General features: G+C 39.4%; 2 protein-coding genes across 11 annotated transcripts in view; one reads left to right on the forward strand and one right to left on the reverse strand.

Annotated features, from left to right (window-relative positions):
- Positions 1-324: 324 nt before the first annotated feature.
- SNRPE (small nuclear ribonucleoprotein polypeptide E) lies at positions 325-8124 on the reverse strand. The gene is made up of 5 exons (XM_061632234.1): positions 7899-8124; positions 6980-7006; positions 4540-4602; positions 2297-2375; positions 325-601 (listed from the first exon to the last, which is right to left on the reverse strand). Exons 1-5 carry the CDS (start codon positions 7950-7952, stop codon positions 546-548), a joined length of 279 nt encoding a protein of 92 aa, XP_061488218.1. The 5' UTR covers positions 7953-8124; the 3' UTR covers positions 325-545.
- A 50-nt stretch (positions 8125-8174) lies between these two features.
- The window catches only part of ZC3H11A (zinc finger CCCH-type containing 11A), a 32354-nt gene continuing 16095 nt past the window's right edge, over positions 8175-24433 (forward strand). For 2 of the 10 annotated variants that reach the window (XM_061632232.1, XM_061632223.1), the window contains exons 1-6: positions 8175-15106; positions 15867-16074; positions 17108-17227; positions 19684-19807; positions 20419-20619; positions 23734-23856. In XM_061632232.1, the coding sequence (XP_061488216.1) occupies positions 16021-16074; positions 17108-17227; positions 19684-19807; positions 20419-20619; positions 23734-23856 (622 nt within the window). In that variant the 5' untranslated portion in view covers positions 8175-15106; positions 15867-16020. The remainder of the gene's footprint in view (positions 15107-15866; positions 16075-17107; positions 17228-19683; positions 19808-20418; positions 20620-23733; positions 23857-24433) is intronic. The other 8 variants (XM_061632227.1, XM_061632230.1, XM_061632224.1 and 5 more) reach the window with 8 other exon arrangements.

Genomic DNA, 24433 nt, shown 5'->3' on the forward strand with positions numbered 1-24433 from the left:
TCAGCTAGAGACTTACCACTAGATCCTGATCTATTTTTGACCACCCCACCGTAATAACCAAATTAAGGCTGCAATCACACACTTGCCTGGGAGTAAGTCCCGCTGAACTCAATACAAAAAAATGGTTTAAGTCTCCAACTAAAAAGGATTCACACTTTTCTTTACTGCCTCCAATTACAGGTAAGTACTTGTAACCAGCATCTGGTAATGAAAAGTTTATTGCTAGGGTATTCTTGTAATTTGTGTGGAACAATTCATTTTTTTCTGTAATTACAGAAATTGTAAGATTTCTGCATAAGATGTTAAGAATAAGGAAGAAAGATGTAGTAACAAAAAAAGTTTTATTTATAAAGAACTACAATTCCATGCCAATGTACAAAAACTATTGACATTATGCAAGCACAAACTAAGAATAAAAACCTTTATTCTTCTGTCTCTTCAGACACCAAAGGTAGAATTTGGAAGTGAAAGCATTCAACCACCATACCCTTTTTTTATAGGGTTAAAGATTAAAATAATAAACAGAAAACACTGAATAGCAATTTCTAGTTAGAAACGCTTTGTAGAAGAGTAATATTGTCCCCTTTTAACATGATTCGACCTGCAATGGAAAAGAGCGTGATTAGACCTATGTGAGTAAAAAAAAAAAGTGTGCTTTTTCTGTTACCAATGTGTCCTCCTTCTATTAACATTTTAAATTCCATTTTCAGTTACTTGCATTATCCATCTGTGCTATAGTCATATACTAAACAGATAACAAATATTGACAAGGATGGTAAAGTACAGAGAACTTAGGTTAACCCTCTCTCTTTTCCCTTTTACATGGCCTAAATCTCCCAGGCCTCCAATTATTGCATTAATTTGCTAACTCTATTCAAGAAACACCCTAGGATAGGATGCAAAAAATAGGTAATATTTACAGATAAATTAACAGCCACAAGTACTTTTCCTTGACATGCTATTTTTTTTATTTTTATATCACTTTTTAATAAAAATTCCCAGGCCATTTTCATAGTAGTATTAATATTTAGCAACTGCAAATATCATAATAGGACACAGGAGAAGGAAAGTGCCCCTTTGACAGGCACTTCGTAGCTCAAATCCAGCCCTTTGAATTACTTTTGGAAATCTGCCGGAAACCAATAGGAAGCCAGCACAGGTCCTGGCACAGCAGAGTAATGCCCCAGTGGCTAAAACCCATCCAGAGAACTCAACATTCTGTACTAGCTGTAACCTCCAATTACATACAGAGAGGCACTGGCACCCCATTGTTACATTCAGACTTCCAGCGCTTCTGAATCTGTGACATGAAAGCTACGATCCACTGTCAGATTCACCTGTTATGCTTGGCTTCTTTACTACAATTTATGTGGCTCCAGTCCTCAGACTACCTTTCACCACCACAGCTTATGGTCATGATGAGAGAACAGATCCCAAGAAGAAATTCTGTGGAGTTTTTGGCCAGCATCAGCTCTCAATTGTACATTTGCAGTTTGTTGTTTGGCTTACGTGAGCAAGTCAGTTATGGGTTGCTCCTGGGCAAAATTGCTAAAAACACTATGGGTATGTGCATGCATATGTACAGTCCTCTGGATTACAATCACTGTACTGGATGCAGTACAGTATCCCACACAGCAAAAAGATGGCCACACTTTATACTTCCACATATAGTAGCTAGTAAACCGATTTTACTCCCCCCCCCCCCGCAAAAAAAGAATGCGAAGCTATCCATCTAAGATTGGGACAGGACAACCATACTCCTTTTCAGGACTGCCATTCTGAATCATGGGGTACATAATTAGAGATCTCTATAGGGATGGAGTATTTCAAATAATTCAAAGTATCTTGTCACTAGAAGGTGGAACAGCAACCTAATTGTTTGGTTTGGATTTGGCTGCAATGGCACAAGCAGTAAAATATGTGCTTCTACAACTAAACACCAACCTTTCTTTGGGCAAGCAAGGCAGAACTCTGCTTGCTTGAAGATTCCCAGCCCTAATTTTATTATTTTACTAGCACAGCATTAATAAGCCAGAAAGGTTCGAAGAACGTTGAGTGACTAGATTCAGCTTCTTTACCATCTCCCACAGCATAGCTTTAACTATATTTATGTGGCATATTTATTGCAAGGCACAAGAAATCCAGTAGTCTTCCTTTGCCAGTAATCTTATGAACTCAAGTTGGTGCCCACAGGACAATGCTGAGATTTTTTTCAATGGAAATTTTCATTGAAATTATGAAAACTACAACTGGTTGTTTGCTAATGACAAAAGGGAATGGTATCCTCTACACTCACCCAACTGTTTCCTTGATTTTGTCTTTGAGTGAATCTCCTCAGCATCATCCAGAACCAGGTTCATATATTCATCAAATCCCTGTGTGAGCCAAAACAAATGAATTAACAATGAATTAACATTGTTCTAAGTGAAGCAGAACAAGGTGGTGGGTGGAAAATACTGAAAGTGGTGAATTCAGACAACTTGTTAACCTCATCTCATCAGAACTTCCTTTCCAACTGCTCTTATTTTACCTAAAAAAAGCAATTACAAACCAATTTACCAAAATTGACATGCAAATTTCCAAAGCAAGAAGACAGCATTAAAATGCCATAAAAGCTCACCATTTGTTAAAAACACACCAGTGCACTCAAGAATTTTCTGCTGTATAATGTCAGGAATTAATGGTGCCTTTTGAATTATCAGTTGTGTTTTATTTATATTATGGTGATTTTACTGTTTTATCCAGATTGCAATAGTTGGTATATAAAAACTTTTACAAATATGATTTTTAAAAAAAATAATATATAACCAATAAAATATGCCACAACAGAAATCAGAAGCAGCAACAAAAAGTTCATTTAGAAGCCCAGCCTCATAAAATAGTTTTAACCTGGCACTTGGTACAAAGTGAATAGCCCTGGAAAAAGTTATTCATAACTGGGGCAACATCACAAAAAAGGACCTATCCCCAGTTGCCAACCTTCCTAACTTCCTAACTTAGAGAAAGACCTTCACCAAGTGAAGGCTCATATGGAAGTAAACCAATCATTTATGAAATGTCAATATCTATACAATGGGTGAAGTTAAAATACAACTATATAATGTGAAGTTAAAGTACAAGATTTATCACATTTTAAATTCTGTGTGATGATTTCAGTCAATGTATTTATACCCTACCTTTTACTTTAATGTAAAAGGTGCTTTCAAATTAAAAAATAAAACAAATTATAACACTGCAATAGCACAGTATCAACATGACAGTATAATTCATACCTGCAGCAAAAACAAACAGCATTGCTGTTCAACAAAAGTATGCCAAAACCTCTTCTTTCAACTTGGGACCCAAAACTTGTAACATAAGAAGAGCCTACTGGATCAGGTTTATGGCTCATTTAGTCCAGTAACCTGTTTTCACAGTGGCCAACAAGTTGCCTATGGGAAGCCCAAAAACAGGACCTGAGCAAAACAGCACTCTCCCAACTTGCAATTCCCAGAACAGTGCCCAGAAACCCCCATGTGACTTTTAAATATTTTCAAGGCATGCTACATTTTGCAGCAACTGAAATTTCTGAAGTTTTCCAAGGCAACCACTTATTCAACGTATTTCAGTAATTTAAACTGGATGCTATCAGAAGGTGGATTTTACCAAGGCGTACCTATACCTAAAGAAGGGATGTAATGAGGTGCCAAGCTAAACTCATGAAAGGCATTTTATAGATAGCACTGTGTGAATGTGCATAATGGATGTGCATAAGCAAAATTTTGACTGGCCTTACTGCCCAACCAAAAAAATGATGTCACCTGGACTCTCCTCTCGCAAGTAGGGTCTTGTCCTTGAGCTGGTGTTACATCTCAAAAGCAACAGCATGAAAATCTGCTCTCTCCATCTTTAAGCTCTTTTTTTTGGGGGGGGGGTGTCAGAAAACAAGCCCTAGCCGCAAACAGTTCAGAGCTGGATTGGGAAGAGAGGTTTGCTCTGCCTCTGTAAGAGCACAGGTCAGACACAGAGATAAGCTGATGCACTTCTGACTCTCCCTTCCAGCACTAGAAGCTGAGAGGCAGTATGTGCCAGCTTGTCCTGCCTCTGATGGGTGCTCTGAACAGGTACAGATGCAAGCCCACAAGCTGCCTCCTCCTCTCCAGTTCTGAGCTGTAGACAGGGCTTTTTATGGCTCTGAGATAGAACATGACAAACACAGAACCAAGTCAAATCCCAGGGTTTAATTTTGGAGCTGAGGAGGGAGAATTCATCCTCTCTCCTCTTTATCTTCAGGTTTGGAGGAGTCCTTGCAATCACATAAGCTCATGTGAGCTTGGCTCCCCTCTCACTATGGCATGGGGGGGCAGCACAATTATGTAATCCTGTGAATCATGCCAAGACATAGCCTTTTACTGTACCACTTTCTTTGTCTTAGTAGGTGACACTACTAAAGCTATTTGAAAATTAAATAAGTGGAACCATTTTCAAATTAACAATTTTAGGATGTGGGTTTTTTTTCTTCTGAGTAAGTGTGTGTGTGTGTGTGATTGCAATACTCACAATAATACAGCCTTCTATCCGCATGTTCACCTGTTCATACAACCACACCTGAATCCTAGACCTCTGCAAAGGAAATAGTAAAGGAAGTGCTTACATAATGGTTTTAATCAAGTGTGTACAAATACACAGATCACCTGTCCAAATCACAGAGAACTTGGGAGAGGATACCTCTTATGCAATACTAAGGATTGTATTCAACATAGTGCTAAGGCAAGTGTGCCACCAAAACAAGGAATTTCTCCATGTGCAATGGAACATTCTCCCCCTCCCCTTCTCCCACACCCTCTAAATCTGTTCTGAGGGTTCTCCCAAACCTCTGGAACAAGTATGGGGATGGCATAGGGCAAGAAGAGGGGGGAAGTCCCTTTGCACTTGTTTAATTATTTAGCTGATTATTGTCCTAAGCTTAGGACAAGCTTCCACCTGCTCCAAAGTCCAATGACAATATGATAGATCTTTTTCTGTGTTTGGTGGCAGTCAAAGGACAGGGGGCTCTCATGTCAAACTCAACTTTGGAGTAGGTAGAAATTCCACACCCTACCCCTTTGCATGCTCAGGTTGGTGGTGAGCACAAATCATGGTTTGCTACTAAGTCCACCCAAAATGTATGGCTTTCACCCAAAATGTATGGATTTCTGATTACAAACAATGTTTGTAGGTACTGAAGTACTGTGCTCATTTTGACTGAAAAGCTGATGCTTAATTAAGGACAAAATTAGTTTCTCAAGACATTTTATAAAATGATTTAGAACAATTATATAGTTAAACTTTATACATGCTGCAATATTTCTGGGCACAATAATAAAATATCAGTTTTAAAAGAACTGGGCAGATAAACTCTGGTCTTATAGGACTTACTTGAGTAGACTTGGCTAGGATTGCACTGTTAATGTTTTAGCTTCCCTTCTGTAAAAATGCACAGTGACTTATAAAACGGATTATGATTATTATAATAGCACATTAAAGCATATTGTAAACAAACCTGTCGAGAAACCGTCAGAATCAGTTGAGTTGTGCACGGAAGCCTCAGTCAAAAAGCCTATGTCAAACTCATGGGCAAAGTGTACATGCTCAAAAAGCTAAGCTAACGGGCAGAGCAATCCAACTCTATGGAAGCCAGCATAAGTGGCACTGGCGCAAGAGAAGCCAACATAAAGATCTGCCACATCCAATTGCGGTTCAGGAGCCTCTGGGTTGGCTGAACACCTGCTCAGCAAGGAGCTGCGCACAGGGACCAGAAAGTAAAAGCCCGCTCCCCCAATTACCTCTACTGGGGAATAAGCCCTCCTCACTGACTTCTATTGTATTTATTTTTCCTGAATTGGGACCTGCAGGAACAGTTCAAATACAAGTTGGATGTGGCCCAAGTCCCCCCCCCTCAACCCCTCCCGACATGCCCCCGGAATACCCCTTTTACTGGACCTACACCGGCTACACTTATGCCTGTCTCGGCCAACCCAGGCTGAAGGACCTAGCCAGCTCAGCTAGAAATCCACCGCATCCAACTCCCCTCAGCCCAGCATAAATGCGAGCTGGATTGTGTCCCAAGTCAGCTAGTTAAATTTCACTCTACCTTAATACATTTGAATGATAAAGCTCAAACTCATTACTGTTTTACGTAACTGCTGACAAATCAGGAAAAATAATATTCTTGTGGTTCAGAGCAGAACATTCCAAAACACTCAAGCAGGCATACAGAACTAGAGGCTCCTCAGTGGCCACACAAAAAATGTGGAATTATCTTGTTCCTTCCCAATGGTTTTCGAAAGTTTGTAAAGACCTTTTTATTTTCAGCTTGTCAAGCTGTTGAGGTTTTTTGCTCCCTGACGTTGTTCCCGTTTTTTGTGTAATGTTTTGATCTGTTGCCCCCATTTCTTTTCATAGCTGGTTGTTTTTCTCTTTTTATTAACTGTTCTTTAGTAATAAGTTGTAAGCTGACTTGCATCTTTTTAAAAAACAGAAAAGTGAGACACGTTTTCTTATCTATTTATTTCATTTGTATACCGCCCCAAAGCCGAAGCTCTCTGGGCAGTTTACAATTAAAAACATTAAAGACAGATATACAAATTTAAAAACACATTTTTTAAAAGCAATTTAAAAACACATGTTAAAATGTCTGGGAGAAGAGGAAAGTCTCGACCGGGCACCAAAAAGATAACGGTGTTGGCGCCAGGTGCACCTCGTCATCGAGATCATTCCATAATTTGGAATCATTCCATTCTTGCCACTTTCCCATTAAAATTTAACCTCAGGCACATGTAATATGATGTATGTAGATACCATTCTATGATGCAAAATCAGGTATCACAATTATTGTTGAACAGTTTTTAAAACCCCAGATCTCCTGGCCATTTGTTCTTCAGCCACATGCAATACCAAATATCACTACAATGTCACTGTTAAAGATTTAAAAAACTCCAATGTTGTTGTGTTTACTTACATTCTGTAGGTATCGGAAGATGAGGTTCTGCAACAAGAGACTTGAGGAAAAACACACATACATAAGGCAGCATCTAGCAAGCCAATTTTGACACTGGCGTAAGAACTACCATCTCCACTTTTTGACACTTTACTGAAGCAATAGCAGCCACATATTAATATGCCTTTAGACAGCTTCTAAACACAACCATCAGGTCTATGAAACTAAACCTTATCCCATAATTTATTTTTGTTTTAGTCTTTTAGGTGCCAGAAACCTGTATTATTTTAAAACTTCCTTGGAAACCTAAGATGACAGGCAAGCGAAAAAAAACCAACTGACACACCCAAAGCCTCTGCTCCACACAAACCATGCTCCCACAAAAGTGGCTGGCTGGGGCACTCCATCTGTTTTGGAATATGCTTCATAACATTTGTGAGATTCAACAGGTGGATGGCTGCTTTCCCATTCCACTTAAAGCCACATTCACTCCTTCAATTTAATTTATTTGTAAACATTTATATCCTGCCTTTCCTCCAAGGAGTTCAAGGCTGTACGCATAGACTTCAGCCACCCTATTTTAGTCTCACAACAGCCGTTGAGAAGCCAGGCTGAAAGCGTGCAACTGGCCCAAAGTCACCCACCGAGCTTTATGGCTGAGTGGAAATGATTAACTAGGGTTTTGAAGTCAGGTCTGCCGCCCAACACTCCGTCCGCTACACGACAAAAATCAATTTCTTCCCACCGCTCCTGCACCAAAATTTGTTAACATCAACGAAGATGCCTATCGCTCCCACTCCTCGCCCTTTCAAGTTTTCTGCTAGCATACTGACCCACCTCGGAACATTTTCCCTTTGTTCCCTCCCTCCTTCCTTTCCATTTACTGGGCCCTTCTCTAAGCCTAGCCTGTTTTGATTCTCGTTAAACAGTGGAAGGATACGATGGGCTGTACCATCACTTTCTGCACTTTCTGCCCTTGTCCGCGGTACGCCATGGCTAAGAGCTGGGCTAGAAATAGTTAGACGATACCACTAACACGGCAACGAGCAACGTTTCGCCTTCCTTCTCTCTCTCTCAAACACACTTTTCCTCACACGCGCGCAGACTTACGCTCTACCCGCGTAGCTTAAGAACTTCCGCTATAGACAGGAAACTACGCGTGATGGTTCGTTTTGAATCACAATGGCAAAGGATCATCACATGATTCGATGGCCATACACGCACTCCCCTTTCCGCCATGATGCTTCCGGGCAGGGCTGGCAGTGGCCGGTGACAGGCGCCATTTTGGAGGAGGGCAGTGGTGGTGCTGAAGTCGACGCCTCGAGTTTTGTCGGCTGTGCTGTCCAGAGAGAGAGAGAGAGAGAGAGAGAAAGAGAAACTTGGTGGCGCGAGGATTATCCCCTCAGCGTTGGCAGCGGCTTCTTCTCGGGGTTCGGTAAAGTCCCTTCGCGCGGGTAACAAGGAACCGGGTCCCCTCCCCCAACGACGGATACGGGCCTCCTTGTATGAAATTCACGAGATTCTTCTGGCGGAGGCGGCTTGCTTAGGCCCGTAGCTAATAGGCCCAACAATATTTACTCCTGAGGCCTGCCCTCTTCCTCCCCCGACTGTTCTTATTCTTTCTCGATTTTTCTTCTTTTTAACGCACCATTCCTATTTCCTGTAAGAGGTTGCCTTATCATAATTTTATTTATTTTATTTGTGGTTGCTTCCAAATTCGCCCTGCCCCCGAAAGATGCATTTTCTGCTTCCTTTTGCTGTTCATATAATTGGTGCACATACTTCCGCTCTGCCCTCCCTGTCATCCTTTTCCTGCTCTTCAAGGTTTGTTTAAAGAATTCGGTTTATCCTCACACTCCCCAGATCGTTGGGGGCGTCTAGGAAAGGGCTATAGGATTAAGATGAGAAAACTAGGGCAAAGTCAATCTCAGGGTCCTGGATTTTCAGGATCAACGATAATATTAGTAACAATAATAATGCTTTAAAAACCCATCTGACTAGTAAAAGCCCAGACCTGCCACTTCTGGCAGCGCTGATACGATACAACTGTTTGGCACTGCATTCAGTAGAACATAGAAAATAGCAAAGCCAGCAGATACAGTAATTCTGGTTGTCTCTCTAGTTGACTAGAGTTCTTGTGCTACAGGAATCTTAGAAACAGTGTCAAAGCAATACTTTCCAAACAAATTGCCATTCTTTAGTGTACAAAAATACAGCCCCTTACTGTCATGGCATTCAGTTGGTGACATTTGAAGTTCATTTCCAAAACAGATTGTTGCCATTGATACATCCTGTAGTTAACTGTTAGATTTCAACTGTTAGATTGAACTGTGCATCTAGCATGTTTTAGTAATGTAATGTCTTAGGGTAAATAATTTAGAATGCAATACTAAAATGCTATGAAAAACAGAACTGCCACTGTGTGGTAACGTTAGACTGCATAGAGATGACTATTTTAGTGAAGACATGCGCGCTTTTTGGTTGCAGAGGATACAGAGTACCTTTAGTAACAAAATATCTAGGCAGTATTTATAGTGGGAAATTAGTTGATGATTCTTCACACTGCAGACCTTTTGCAACTGAGGAAAGAGGAAGTTTATTTTGTGTTTATATTAGAGTGAACTAGCTATAACAACCTTTATAATAAACATTTCTGAGTTCTCTGTGCATTGGATACAAAATAAGATTCAATACCAAATGTAGTCTGTATGTTTCCCTAGTCTTCCTGATAGGAGAATATGCAGCACTTTTAATAGTTAAGACTCTACAGTTTCCTCTCAATGCACAGTCTGGCACAAATGGCGGTAAAAGGGACAGCACACCTCCCTAAAACTAATGGGACGGAGGGCTTAAGGAGTAAGAGCAACAACACAGTTTAGATAGCATTTGTGTTTGCTGCAGATTTACTAGTGATTCCTGAAACAAATGTGTAAAGTGTGATGAATAGACACAGATCTGTGTACAGGTGCCATGATTGCAGCTATCTGGTGCTTTGTAAAGAGGTGCTTAAAGATAGAAATCTTAGCATGCCTGCAGCAAACACAATTGTCGAGCTTCTCTAAAGGAAAGCCATGCCACAAAATACTAGTCCTGTCTAAATATATATATATATTTAAAAAACCTGGGACCTATAGGTCTAACCATTTCTTGTTTGTAGAGAGCAGTACAGTAAAACAAGATATCTTGCCTGTTTCTAGAACAAAGACTTCCATTGTCTAAATTTATTCTAAGTTGATTTCACAGTACATCTGGTGGGCTGTCGGCAATGTATGTAAGAAAAAGCATCAGCTATCTCAGCTGTGGCAAGCCACATTCTATCCAAAGACCATCTTCAGTGCCATCTCCAAGCAAAGCATGCTGTTTATTGAGTTGTAGCAAAAGACAAAATGAGCTGTTTTAGGGATGGTGACTATGTCCTGTTTCACTCATCTCCCTGGACAGTAGAACCCAGCAGCTTGGAATGCATCCCGCATATGCTGGCTCTACAGAGTTATCTGTATTAGTGTACTGTAACAAAAACAACAAGTTCTTGTGGCATTTTAAAGACTAGCGAACATATTATGGTAAAAGCTTTTGTGAAACAGAGCAACTCACTTTGTCAGATATTCATATTGGCAATTATGGGATAGAAGAATCATTGGGCTAGTTTTCCAACAACTCCAGCAGGAAGAAAAGTGTGGATATGAGCAAGTTCTACCCAGGAAAATCAGAGCTGTTTTAAAAGATTTGCCAAATATATTAATCTCACAACTGTAGCTTCTCCAATAAATAGTAGCTTCTCACTTGTCTGGAGAAAGCACAACTTACTTGGAGAAGATAATACTGACCAACAGATCCATATGCCAAGAATTAGGAAAAAGACTTCTGCTGTATGGAACTTTTCTATACTCACCCCAGAATGCCTATTAAGCTGAAACATCCTTTTTAAAAAAATAGTATCTGTGAAGATAACTGAAGGATTTGACAACATCCTGCTGCCTCTGCACTGTTTCTAATGGACTGTGTGTGACCAACAACTCTGAGTATGCCAGTGAGAGGAAATGGAATAGCAGTGGAATTTCTTTTAACACAAGTGAAGTTCTGCCTGTGACTTGAATTGCTGAACTTAAATATTCTGGTCCAAGGCCCCCTTACTTTGCCTCTACATGTTAAGAGAGAGCCTATAAGCCCCAGTGCTTTTCCTATCAAGACTGTCTAGCACCCATCATTGAAAGAAGGTTGCAGATGAAAGAAACGAACCTGCTGTCAAATTTGTGGTTGAAGACATGCAACTTTTCTTTCTTTTTCAAAGGTTTATCTAAATGGGACCAGGGTATTGGTTGCAATATAACTTATTTTTCTACAGTGTCACTGCCTGTTTTCTGCAGTGCTGTGGAAGGATGGGTTTTCTTGGCTCTGGAGAAAGCTAGAAGGGGGCTAAAGTTCATTTAGCTTTTCACATGTGCAACATCCATGGACTTCCTGAAGATGATGGTCTACTGAGTATTTTTGGAACGAGGTCCTATTCCAGTCCATATAGTGCTTCCAGTTTTAGAAAGCACACAATATTGTGAATATTGCAAAAGATTGTTTAGCAGCTAGTATTTTGTGAGAATTAAATAACTGGCATGTGGCTTTTCCTCATTTCCTCACCCCTTCATTATTTCTGGATAAAGTCTCTAAGAAGTGGGCATGTGCAGTGAGAGGTGCCAATCTTATCCATGCACCATGTACTGGTTCCTGTGAGCACAAAAGCCCTGAGGATATTTTAACAGATGCTAGAGCAAGTTGTCACTGTGTCAGCCAGTCAGTTAAAATGTATCAAATATTGCAGGAATTCCAGCTTCTTAACCATCTTAAAATATAGCTACTCAGTGAATGTCCACTTCTTAGTCCTGCTGCAGTGGCTTATAAAATAGGCAAAAAGCAGCCCAGGAGGCTGGCTAGGGTTCTCCTAGCCCAGACTCTAACCACTTGTGTGTGAGAGACATCTTTGAGATTTTATATCTGAGTCGTGCTGTCCATCCCTCAACTTGCAGAACGTGGAAAAAGATTTTAGTATCAAATTTGCCACTATAGGTTTTACCTAGTGGATGGTGTGTTTGTTAGGATGGAAACTTATTCTTGTCTGAGTACTGTGCTCAGGATTGAGTGTTACATCTTGGCCATTAAAATCCTTCCTCTGAGAAATAGCATTTTCTATGCTACCCTTGCAGTACAATCCTGTGCATACCTACTCAGAAGTAAGTCCTACTGAGTTCAGTGGGACTTACTCCCAGGTGAGTGTATATAAGATTGTAGCCTCAAAGTACAAACGTGCAAAAATTATAAATGCATTCTTGTTGAGCCAGTGTCTGAACTACAGCTCTTAAGTCCTTTTCCTATTAAGTCCTAATCATAAGGCTATTCACGGACTTTTATTGCCTCTACTTCAAATGGAATTGCTCTATTGAATCCTTTAGCTACAGCAAAAACCAGAATGTTTCAAAGAAAAGATTTTAGGTGGCCTTGTTTAACAAAAACCCTCCAATATATTGACAAGGAAAGCTGAGAAATTGGCAGACATTGACTCAAGTGATCATAAATTACCTCAACTGCCTTTTACCTTGCTCTCTGAATGTCAGCACAACAAATCTCTTGATCTCTGAACATAAGGTCAGTTGAGATTTTGACAATAGTGAACAGGTTCCTAAGATAATCTTGAGAAGTCTTTGTATACTCATATCTGTTCAGGCCTTCAGCATGTATGGTGTTTACACCATGCAATGAATTGGAGAGGTAATCAACAGAATAGTGACTGTAATTTCTGTTCCGTGCTTCAAAACAATTTGAATTGCCAATGAAAATGCTGCTCTTTACTGTCCATCATTAACCCCAACTGGTTTATCACCTTCAATGTATCTTGCAGACACACACTGTCGATATCCTCAGTGAGACAGGCATGTTAACTGTCTGCTTGATAGTCAGTGGTAGGAAGATGATGTGACACCATAGGAACAGAGGAATTAGAATCTGAAAGTTTCTAATCCTGTGCTTAAACCTTTCAGTTTAGATTGCTAGAAGTAGCACTGCATTTTTTCATTTATGCTCAAAAGTCAGCCAACCATCAGTTGGCTTTTGAAAAGCTTTTGTATAATCTGAACACAAAACTGTTCAGTCTTATCAAGAGTGTCAGTGCCATCTTGAGAATATAATAGGTTTCAAGTACTACTCCAGTTATCAGAGTACACCAGGGCTACACCCATTATTTTTGCAGGAGAAGAATGCAGGAATCATTAGTCTAATTTTCTTAACTACTTTCTAAAAATAGTTGTGGTTCTTATATAGTAGTGAAAGAGATCAACAATTCTTGGCTTTCACCTGTATGCTACCACAGTGTAATATTGAGTGAAGTAAATAATGATATATTCTCAGAGTTGGAAGTGCAGTTACTTACTTAAACCATGCCAGATAATATACAAGCTGCATTATTACATATATTTAAACTGGGGTATGTAGTTGAATGAACCAAACCTACGCATGCCATATGTAAGAACGGAAATGTACTTTGTATTGGGGGGGAGGGGTTGTAAAAAAAGTTGCAGAAAGGAAATACCTTAACTTAAATTTACTTCATATGGCAGATGTATTCGAACTCCCTTTTCTTCCAGATTGGAGACATAAGTTGTAAAACCTTTTTTTTAAAAAAAAAAAGTTTTTTATTTTAATTTATTAAACCATAATTTTTAAAAATGTATTTTGATTGATACTTAGTAAAATTGAATTGTGACTGTAGGATTAATATGGCAAAGAGTGAATTATGCAAAAGAGAGGTATTGTGAATTTGACAGAATCTTTTGCCTTGTTGCAGAATTGATCATGCTTGATCACTAAGATTTAGTGAGAGCAAATCAACTTTGAGTCCAACAAAATGGGGGAGAGAATCTAATAATGAAAATTAATTATTGTAGATTGCTGATTTCTTTAAAATATTATAAATCCCCCTTGTATTCAATTCAACATGGACAACTTTTTTTTAAAAAAAATCTCTATTTTAGAGTTGGGGGGGGAAATTACCCAGAAAATAAACTAGCATTTGTGTGAATAAAAGGTTCCAGCCTTTTACTCTTCAATTGTAAGAAATGATACATACTCAAAATGACATTTGAAAGAACATTCTTGCAATTAACTTTTTTTTATCACTATGTAGCTGAAGAGACACTGGTTGCTAGGATGTTGGTCCTACAGCATCTTTTCAACCTTATCACTGAAAAGCAGTGACTTATGGTGTATCTTTGCATTGATGTTTGGGGGACTGAACAAAATCAGTCATTGGGGGGAAAATGAACATCTTGGCAGGAAAACCAAACAATTAAATTTCCTTGATTTTTATGCTGCTTTTTAAAATGCTGCATCATGCAGTTACTTTCTGCATAAAATTGAAACCCAATTTGTCTAAAAAAATAATTCTTAAGATTCTGTATACATCAAGTGTACACCTTATGCCTATATGTGCAAGTATGCATGTACCTATTTGTGTTCACACTTGTATGGTAGACTATTGGCCTGAAAATGTATTTGTATGGAAAAGTAACGACTTTATTTTTAGTTCCCCAAATTTGAACCTTTCAGTTGCAAAATTTTATTCTTTTCAATTTTACTACTCTGCTTGTTGTTGCATGTATAAACACAAATGTGTGCAAGGACACATATGTGTATATACATATCTAAGTTTATACATACAACTATTTTTTTAACTATGCAGTTAATAAAGATCGGGGAAGATTTTTCCTTTTTTTCAATAGGTGAAGAGATCTTGAAGACCAGAAATTGAAACATTGTGTTTTAATTAAAAAAAAAAATTAAATTTTCCGGCTGTGGAAGATGGATCTTCTTTGCAGCCAGTTTGAAACACAAGTTCATCTTTAAATGAACTGTTTATTTTGAAGAGGCAATTAACCTTCACTGTCTCCAGTCTTCCTGACCATTCAAATGGACTTGCTTTCTCCAGTAGTTGTAATTCACCCTGTCTGAATTTTGAATGAGAGTGAGATGTGTTCCTTGGCAATGTGAGGAAGAAAAGTCTTTCTATCCCATTATTATCAATTCATGGATTGAGTGTTGATTCGACCTACAGGAGAAAAATAACTGGAAGTCTTTGAAGAAGAGTTTCATGCTGAACTTACCAAGGTATCTCAATGAAAAGTGTATTTATTTGTGAAGGTTTGGAATGTGAATTGTACAATGCAACATGTGTTTAAAAAATGTCACAGCAGTCGCTAAAATGTAAAGTGCTATCAAAATGACTAGTTGGCATCACTTTTTGCCCAGTAGCTGAGGTTTCTCCAGTAGCGTATTTAAATGTTGTTCTGATTATTTAACTTAGCGCATGTCCCAATCACAGCATCTCTTCTTGTCAGCACACATCATCCATCTGTTTAAAGCACCCACAAAGAAATGGTGGTGATATAGGAATCAAGCAAAACCTTTCCAGAATATTGAATTTATGTTGCCTGCTTGTAGCCAAGTATGGAACTTCATTTTGCTAGTTTTAGTTTATTTCAGGATCAAGGCTTTACTGCGAGGGAAGCCAGGGTAAAGCCCTCCAAATGTTGCTGGGCAACAACTATTACCTCTGCCTGTTGGCTTTGCTGGCTGGGGCTAATGGAAGTTGTAGTCCAACATCTGGAGACACCATGTTGGCTTTCTCTGCTGTAGTGCTTGTTAATATGATGTAAAGACATTAGGAATTTGGAGGGAAAATAGATTTATTTTGTGTGTTTTAAAATTAGGAGCAAGTAATAGTAAGGCTGTATAGATGTGGAATGTTTTTATCTACCTGCTGGACTTCAGAGCTTGTTCAGGGGCATTGAAATCAAAGAGAGTAGCAAAACCTCTAATTTCTAACGTGAAGGTTTCTTTTTATTTCCCTTCATCTGCTCTTTCCAAGATTATATTTTAAAGAAGATACCGGTAAATCCAGCTTATAGAAGATTTTGCCATTTTAAACCAAACTGTGATCAGCCATCACTGAGAGAAAAGTAAACCTGTATTCAGACATCACTCTCTCTTTCCGTAAGCTTGCAGGAAAGATTCAGCCCAGTATGTCTAACCAAGGAGATGATTGCTACTTTTATTTCTACTCCACATGTACCAAGGTTTGTATTCCCCTTTCCCCCAGTCTTCTTCATTCATGCTTGCAGTGTTACTAGTATAATTTAACCTGATAAACCCAATAAACTGCAACCAAGGCAGCGCCCCCTTTTATGTTAACTTTTAGTGACTTTCTTGGTAGACATGGGGAAGAATATGCATTTGTAATAAACCTTTAAAGTTGTTTTTTTATATGGGAAATGTATGCAAAAGCAATTCAATAAAACCTTGGTTCTATTAGGCAGGTTTCTGATTTATGTCTTGCTTATCAAATTATTTTTGCCTTACATATTCACATGGTGTCAGAACAAGTCTTATAAACTGATGGTGTTTTCTTATTGGATCTGTTATTTCTGAAAGTTTCTGTGGGTGCTTTCTTGGGGTGGGCTGCTCTTCTGCTTCCTACTCATGTGGGGACCCTGACACTTTCTAAACATTCTGCCTTTTCATCTATCTGAATATATAAAAGCCAGTTCCAGGATTTTGTCAAACTCTATAAAGTGACCAAGAATTAGAAGCTGGGACAGAGCTGTTGGGTGGCTTGGTTCTTGTTGGCTCCCATTGTGTTCTACAAGACAAAGAAAATGGGTGGCCATCTGGGACACAATTAAAAAGGTATAAAATGTGCCCCTCATTCCAGACTGTATGACTGGAGGCAGGAGGCAAGTTTAGCCCACATCCCACTAGTCTCCCTCAGTGTAACCTTTGACTTTCTCCCATGAAAATGAATTAATGGCTACTGTCTGCTTAGGGAAAACTAAAGCTCTTCATTTGGTCACAGTGTTGGGGTAGAGGCCAAACATGTTTATCCCTTTTTGATGCTAAATGTCCTGGGTCCAACACCTCTCTTTCAGGATGCAGGGTACAGACCCTCCTCACAACCCAAAGCTACCTTGCATCATTCCTGTCGTTTTGCTAGGGATAATTCCATATTTAAGCTTCCCTTTGTGACAGATTGATAGGTTGTTCTGAGGCTTTGTTTGCAGTTTTCAGGTTGGATGACCTTGTTTGTGTTCCCCCCACTTTCCTTCTCCATAGGGGGACAGTTGCCCCTTCCGTCACTGTGAAGCAGCCCTGGGGAATGAAACTGTCTGTGTGCTGTGGCAGGAGGGGCGATGTTTCAGGAGTATCTGCCGGTTTAGACACATGGAGATTGATGTAAGTGTTTGTCTTAATATATATTCCATCAGTGAGATTAATCTGACATTAGCTTGTCCTTGCATTGTTGAGACTAACAGGATTGAAGTATTTTTGGTATGGAGCCTTTTGCTGAAAAACTGTAAAGAGATGGGTATGATTTAGAGTTACCAAGTTATTTCGCCTCCATGAAGCTACATAAAGTTGTTCATTTTAAAGGTTATTTTGATAACTTGTGCCTTCCTTTGAATACATATATAAATATACTTTTACAAGAAGAGACTGTTCACAATAGTTTGAGATTCACAGGTTTAGATTACCAGCATAGGTTTCTGTCACCATTTATCATAGCCATTGAGTCCTTTCCAGCTTGATTCTGATCTGGAGGTGCTGACTTGTGGTGATTAAAAGGTAGCCTGCAGCAGCTTATTGCGTGGTGACTGATGGTTTCAACATTAAAGTTACAAAATGAGTAATGTGAACTTTCCTTAAGTCCTGGTTTAGATGGTCTTTTTGTCCATGTGATTTATCCTAGCCATTTCAGAGTATGTTTGGCTGAGAGTTAATGAGTAGCCCAAGGCAGGAAGTGAGCACAACAGTGATGAGTTAAGTGAGTGTAAAATGTGAAACTGTACATGTTCGGTGTACTTTTGTATGTATAGGCAGATATTAAACAGAGTAAGCCTTTTCTTCTCCTGTTTATATTCTATCTGTTGGACCTCTTATTACTTGGGTGTGACCCTGATTTATTTTTGGGTGTTCCCCCCTGCAAAAGAGGGTACAATTTGCACATGAAGTAAAGTGTATGCAAATTTGTGTCATGTTTTGTGAGTGCAGCAGGGAGTCTAATCTGCATAAAATATATTGGACCCAGAAAATCCTGTTGGCCCCTGACATAATGTATGAATTAGGTGGTTACAATTAGTGTCCCTTGGTAATTTCTACCAGTAACCGATAACCCAAATACACATGAGAATGTACTGGCAAACATACAGGGTGACTCATGCAGACAAGGAATATGATGGCAAAATCTACCTTACGGCTGTAAAATACGGAAGTCTACCACATGCTGTTTGGTTTTTAACAATGTTTGCTTTTAATAATGAATTCTCAAAGGTCTATAATGCCCCGGTCTTTAACTTTAGGTTTGCAATAGCTTATCTGTCTTATCAAAAGATATAGCAGGCAGTAGGATTTGGAAGGAAAAGGAGAGAATTGAAAAATAATAATTGGCCAGAATCCCCAAAGCCCCATGTGCTAGTGAAAAGCAGTTTTACACATGCATTGTATGTGCTGATTTCCCCATCTGCTGCATCTCTTATGTTATATTGCATGCCTCTGCACAAAATGCATGCATGCAGCTCCTTCCCTGAAGGGTTGCTTTTCATGGAGTATCGGGGGGTGAGCTGATTTTCAGGGAAATGAGGGACAAATTGATGGAAATACTTGGGTTCACGAGTGGAACACCACATGTAGCCTTTTGGATCCTTGCCATTTTTCAGTAGTGGCCCCCGAATTATGGAATAGTCTCTCCGATGAGGTGCGCCTGGCGCCTACTCTTCTATCTTTTCGGCGCCAGGTCAAAACCTTTTTATTCTCCCAGGCGTTTTAATTGTGTTATGTTAGTTACTTTATTTCATGTTGTTAAATGCTTAAGTTGTCTGTTTTAGGGATTTTATCTGATTTTTACTGTATTGTATTTTATTCCTTGCTGTGAACCGCCCAGAGAGCCATTGGCTAAGGGCGGTATAGAAATGGAATGAAATAAATAAATAAAATAAAAATTGTGATTAAGTAGTTTCTTCATAGATGGTTGTGAAAGCAGGGTGGGGAACCACCAGTTCATAGGCCAGTCATGGCCTGCCAGGAGGTCCAAATAGGCCAGCGAGTGCATTTCACCCAGACCACACTCACCTGTCTATCAGCTGATGTCACTGGGCAGGGGGGCTGGGTTTAAGCCTGCTGAGAATGCATTGGCGAAGCAGACTCTTGCAGAAAGCAGGATTGAAGCCTCTGCTTATCAACTGGTGAGCAGAGAGTTCAGTTGGGTAGGGTGCTTCTTCACCAGCTCATTCCCTGTGAGTAACACACTGGCAAAGCAGATCCCCCTCCCCCCACCCCACAGGTCAACTTTGAAAGGTAGGTGGGACTACCCACCTATCAGTCACCTGGCATTGGCATGCCATCAGATAATTGACAAGTGGGTGGCCCTTCCCACCTGTCAAAGTTAGCCTATAGGGTGGGGGGAGATAAATATCTGGTCTGCTGGGCCAAAAGAGATCCCTGTCCCATCCTGAAAGAAATGGGTAAGGTTTTTTAACTGAAGAAATATATATTGTGTTATTAATTCTTCTACTGATAACATTCTTATGCTATAAAGATTATGTTCCTGATACCATATTAGTATTTTGCTAACCGATGTTGTGGACTTATAGGTTGTTCCTAGCATACACTTTCAACCTGTGTTTTGTCTTTAGAAAAAACGCAGCGAGATTCCATGCTATTGGGAGAATCAGCCAGTAGGCTGTCAGAAGTTGAACTGTGCATTCCACCACAACAAAGGACGTTTTGTGGATGGGCTTTTCTTACCTCCAAGCAAGAGTGAGTTGCATTTTCACCTTTGGGAAGTCATCACTGACTTATCTTCAGATACGCACACTTTTGTAGTGGCTTCAAGGAAAGCCATGCCCGACTAACTTAGTTTTTTTTTCTCCATCAAAAAACCTCAGCAATTTTATAGCAGATAGAGGTTACTTGGGGACAAGTTGTTTATTGCACACAGCTAGATGCTCCACAGCATTATTTGTTGTTGTTGTTGGTAACTGAACTCTACACATAGCTTGAAAACATAGCCATGTGAATATAGCTTTGTGCAAATTTATAGACTGGTTAATAAAAAATTCTATGAGCAGTTTACATAACTTTAACCACAGCAGTCCTGCAACCCTTCCTTTTTAAAGAGTTTTTGATGGTACAATTCAAATTGTTTCTTCACACAAATGGTTTCTCCATGAAACAATAACAGTATGAAGCTTGACTAGTGATTAAATATCAATAAAATTATTATATAAATATCAATCACAATCAATTGCTGACTATGATTCTAATGTTTTTGGAAAGATTTCACATACGATGGGTCATAAACCTATCTATATTATCAATAATGGTTTTCAGCTTGTAGTTTATAGTGTCTTATGTGTTTTTGTTTAAAGCTGTTCTAAATGTGCCTGAGCCTACAGAAGAGGAGATGAAAGCTACGCAGATTTCATTGCAACAGAATAAACTTTCTGTTCAATCCAATCCATCTCCTCAATTGCGTGGGGTGATGAAGGTGGAAAATTCTGAAAATGTACCCAGCCCAACTCATCCACCAGTCGTTATCAATGCTGCAGATGATGATGAAGATGATGATGGTAAGCGAAATACAGTTCCCTAAAGCAGGACATTTCTGTATTGTTTCAGTGCATATCTCCTTAAGGCATTAATTAATTCATTTTATACCCCGCTTCTCAATCTACAGGTTACCAAAGTGCCTAACAACTTATATAAAAAAATAAATAAAAGCAGGATGAAAACAACAATAAAACAAAGCAGGAGGTGATATTTGGTATTATCCTAGCAGCTTGAAACATTTCTTAAGACCATCAGATTGGCCATTGATCAATCAGAGGAGGTTCCATTGGTGTTCTTTCTTCAAAGATAAAATCCAGGGGTGTTAGCTACAGCATTCCCAAATTAACTTAATTCTAACACTGTCACTTATTTTGTTGAAGCTTATCCTGGCTAAGTTGTTTTTTCTCGGTTCCCTTGCCATCATGAGTAACCTACTGGCCTGCTCAACAGTTAGTAACCTAATGACTGCAATATTTTCATGGCCCAGGAGGATAAGTGGGGTGTAGCCCACCTGAGGTACACAGAGGCCTGCCAATTATAGCATTATTTATTTATACTTAAAATATTTTTAACCACCACCCCCTTCATCACCACATGATATCATGGCAATGTACAATCATGGGATTTAAAACAAAAACGTACACCGATGCTGTCATATGTAAAGGAGCAGGTAAAAACACTGCCAGTCAATCACAGCACAACTATCCAAAACCCTGACCAGGTCATTAAATCCCAGTGAAGAGGTGAGTTTTCAACCTGTGCCCCACAATCATCAAAGTCATATATCCAGAGTTTGGGTCCATATACTTCCTTTTGAGAGGATCCTAGGACTTTGGTGGGGTCGCTGATCTAGTTTATCTGAGACAGCGCAGAACTGCCACTGATGACCATCAGACAGGCCTGGGTTACTCTCTTCCCTCAGCAGGGCAGTTGTGTGTTATTCCAGTCACTATATTAGAAACCTAAAGTGCAACCTCCCTTGTGATATAAGGCAGAGAATAATTGCAAAAAACAAAGATCTTGTCATGTGTGTGAGTCTGAACATCATTTATTTATTTATGTAATAGGCTTATATCCCACCTTTAGAAAAGCTTTCTTACAAGGCGGCTCACAATAGTATATAAATTAAACAAATTTGTAACGGCACATAAAACATCATAATATTTAAAACTGGGAAGCATATAATAACAATAAAAATAATAAATATCCATAGCTAGTACTGACATTAAAATAGCACTTTGCCCAGAAAATGCTAGCAGCAGTCCTCTTAGTTAAAAGGGTAGAACATTTGATTTAGCTACTCCATTTTGTTTCTTTGTATTAGAGCTGTTGGAATCTAGTGAATACCAGTCCACTGACCGAAGGTATCAGTCAGCAGAATGGGGAGGAAGGCAATTTTAATCAAGTTGTTTTCCTCTCCATCTGCTCTAGAGGGAAAAGGAAGTTGTAACTCTTTCAAGGATTGGAAACCAGCAACTTTTCTTGGTGGGACTAATGTTATCTTCTTAGAAGGTGGAAAAGTCCCTTTTTAAAGTCTCATTCCTAAGCGGGAAGCGTCGGATCTGGACGGGAGAGGTGAGAGACAGACAGAGCCACAAAGCAGCCACCCGCCACACAGCAAAGAAGAACCATGGGAGCGGGTAGCTCTGCAGAGCAGCGGAGCCCGCAGGACGGGGCCATTGCTGCAGGAGAGTCCCAGTCTACCAGTCCCGAGAGAGAGACGCCAACAGCGGAGGTGGCCGAGCCTGAACAGCCGGAGGACTCCGCCAAGACTGGGCACCACAGCTGAAAAAGCCATCTTCCTAGTCGTCACCCACCTTATCTCTGAAGGTGGAGGTGCTTTGAAAGGGCCTCAGCGGAATCTAACATCAGGCATGGAAGCTGGTGCTTTTTAAGTGCAAATAGCAAAAACCTGGCATTTCTAGTAGACCACACAATAAAGAACCTCCAGCCATGGACAAAAGGCATCTAGTGAAAAAGGAGTTTAGCAAAAGATTCTCTTTAGACAGCAGTCTCATGCCTGCCGCCATGCACCGCGACTGAGCCATAACAACCACCAAGCCGAACAAACAAGCTAAACCCTGCAGAAAAATGAAGCGTGAATGCGAGAGGGACATCCGTAAGCTGATGGATGAGATAAAAGGCAAAGAGAGAGTGATTTTTGCTCTGCAGAAAGATCTTGGTGTCCAGGCAGGCCATACACAAAAGTTGCTGCTCGAAAAAGAAGCACTGGATGAACAACTTGTTCAAGTCAAAGAGGCAGAACGGTTCCATGGCAGCCCCAAGAAAGAACTTCCTCCTGGTGCAGGAGATGTGACTGAACTTGTGGGAACCCCGGTCTTCCGGGTGGCCCCTCCCTTCGTCATAACCTACCTTGTTTATTCCTGGGGGACCGAAGAATTTGAATGTCTGAAAAGGAAGAACCCAGCTGACTGTGGAAATGATGAGTAATTTGATTGATAACAAAGAAAACAGTTGCCAGAGTTATTCTTGTTCTTGCCTTGTGGACATGTATATACAAGTATTTAAAGTAACACTTGCTCAATAATTTGCTTTTAATAATGTTATTTGTTATCTAATTTTAAGAATTGTTATTTAATTTTGAGAATTGTATTATTTTATTGAAGTATTATGTTCTATTGATGTATTATGTTCATTTTCTTTTGTAAGCTGCCTTGAGGGCCTTTTGGCCATAAGGCGGGGTATAAATTTAATAAATAAATAAATAAATAAATAAAAAAAAATAAATAAAATGGAGGAGGGCTGCAGAGGGGAATATTCCACCCTATAGCATCAGAGAGTACCAATACTAATGGCAAATTATAGACCCTCTATAAATATATACTAATTAATTTAATTATGTGATATAATAGTCCAGTAGTGACCTTAGCTGAATAGGCAGCTGCGAGAATCCAAATGAAAATCTTACATAACTCACAGTACTATCTTACACCTACCTACTCAGAATTAAGGTTGCCTTATTTGAATGGAGCTTTCTACCAGGTACATGGGTGTAACATTGCAGCCTAAGGCTGCAGTCTTACGCACATGTGGGAGTACATCCCACTGAACATAATGGGGCTTATTTCTGGTAAACAGGAATAGACTCAAACTAGCAATTTTATTCTTTTCAGATCAATTATCTGAAGAAGGTGATGAAACTAAAATGCCTGTTCAACAACCCTCTGCGGAGGTACCTAATGGATTGCGGATAATTTCTACGCGGAAAACATCAGCTAGCACAAAGCAAGATAAAGGTAGGAATTAATGGGCTTAACAAAATCTGAGTGGGCCTTTAGCAAGACATTGTGTCGTTTTGGCAAAGGATACCCACATTCAGCATTTGGATTATATTGTTCATGTTCTTAAGCATACTTTTTATATTTCAGTTCTTGCCATTCAATTCTTGTGAAATATGTTTTCACAAATACTGTATTTTTAAAAAATAAAGTACTGGAGTGAAGTGCTGGGGCAGGAAGGTAGAAGGTATATGGGGAAGGGGGTATAGGAGTTATGAGGAAAGATGGGATCTGGCAAAGGTTCAGAGATTCTTTGTCCACAGGAAGTCTGTTTAACTGTAACACAAGTCACAGTTTTACAAGTCATGCTTGAAAGTTTCTAAGTACTAGGAGCCCTAAGAATTTTATATTTGCATTGTTTAAAATTGACTTACCTTGGCAACTAGTGAAACTATGGGTTTTCCAGAAAATTTTGAATTTGAACATTTTGTGGAAAAATGTTCAGTTTGCATTGGAAAATTTTCTAATATTCCAGAGAGTGATCTAATTTAGGATGTTTATTATATTTGTATTTAGTAAACAAAGATAAAACCTT

This window comes from Rhineura floridana, chromosome 6 (assembly GCF_030035675.1).
Source record: "Rhineura floridana isolate rRhiFlo1 chromosome 6, rRhiFlo1.hap2, whole genome shotgun sequence".
NCBI classification, from domain to species: Eukaryota; Metazoa; Chordata; class Lepidosauria; order Squamata; family Rhineuridae; genus Rhineura; species Rhineura floridana.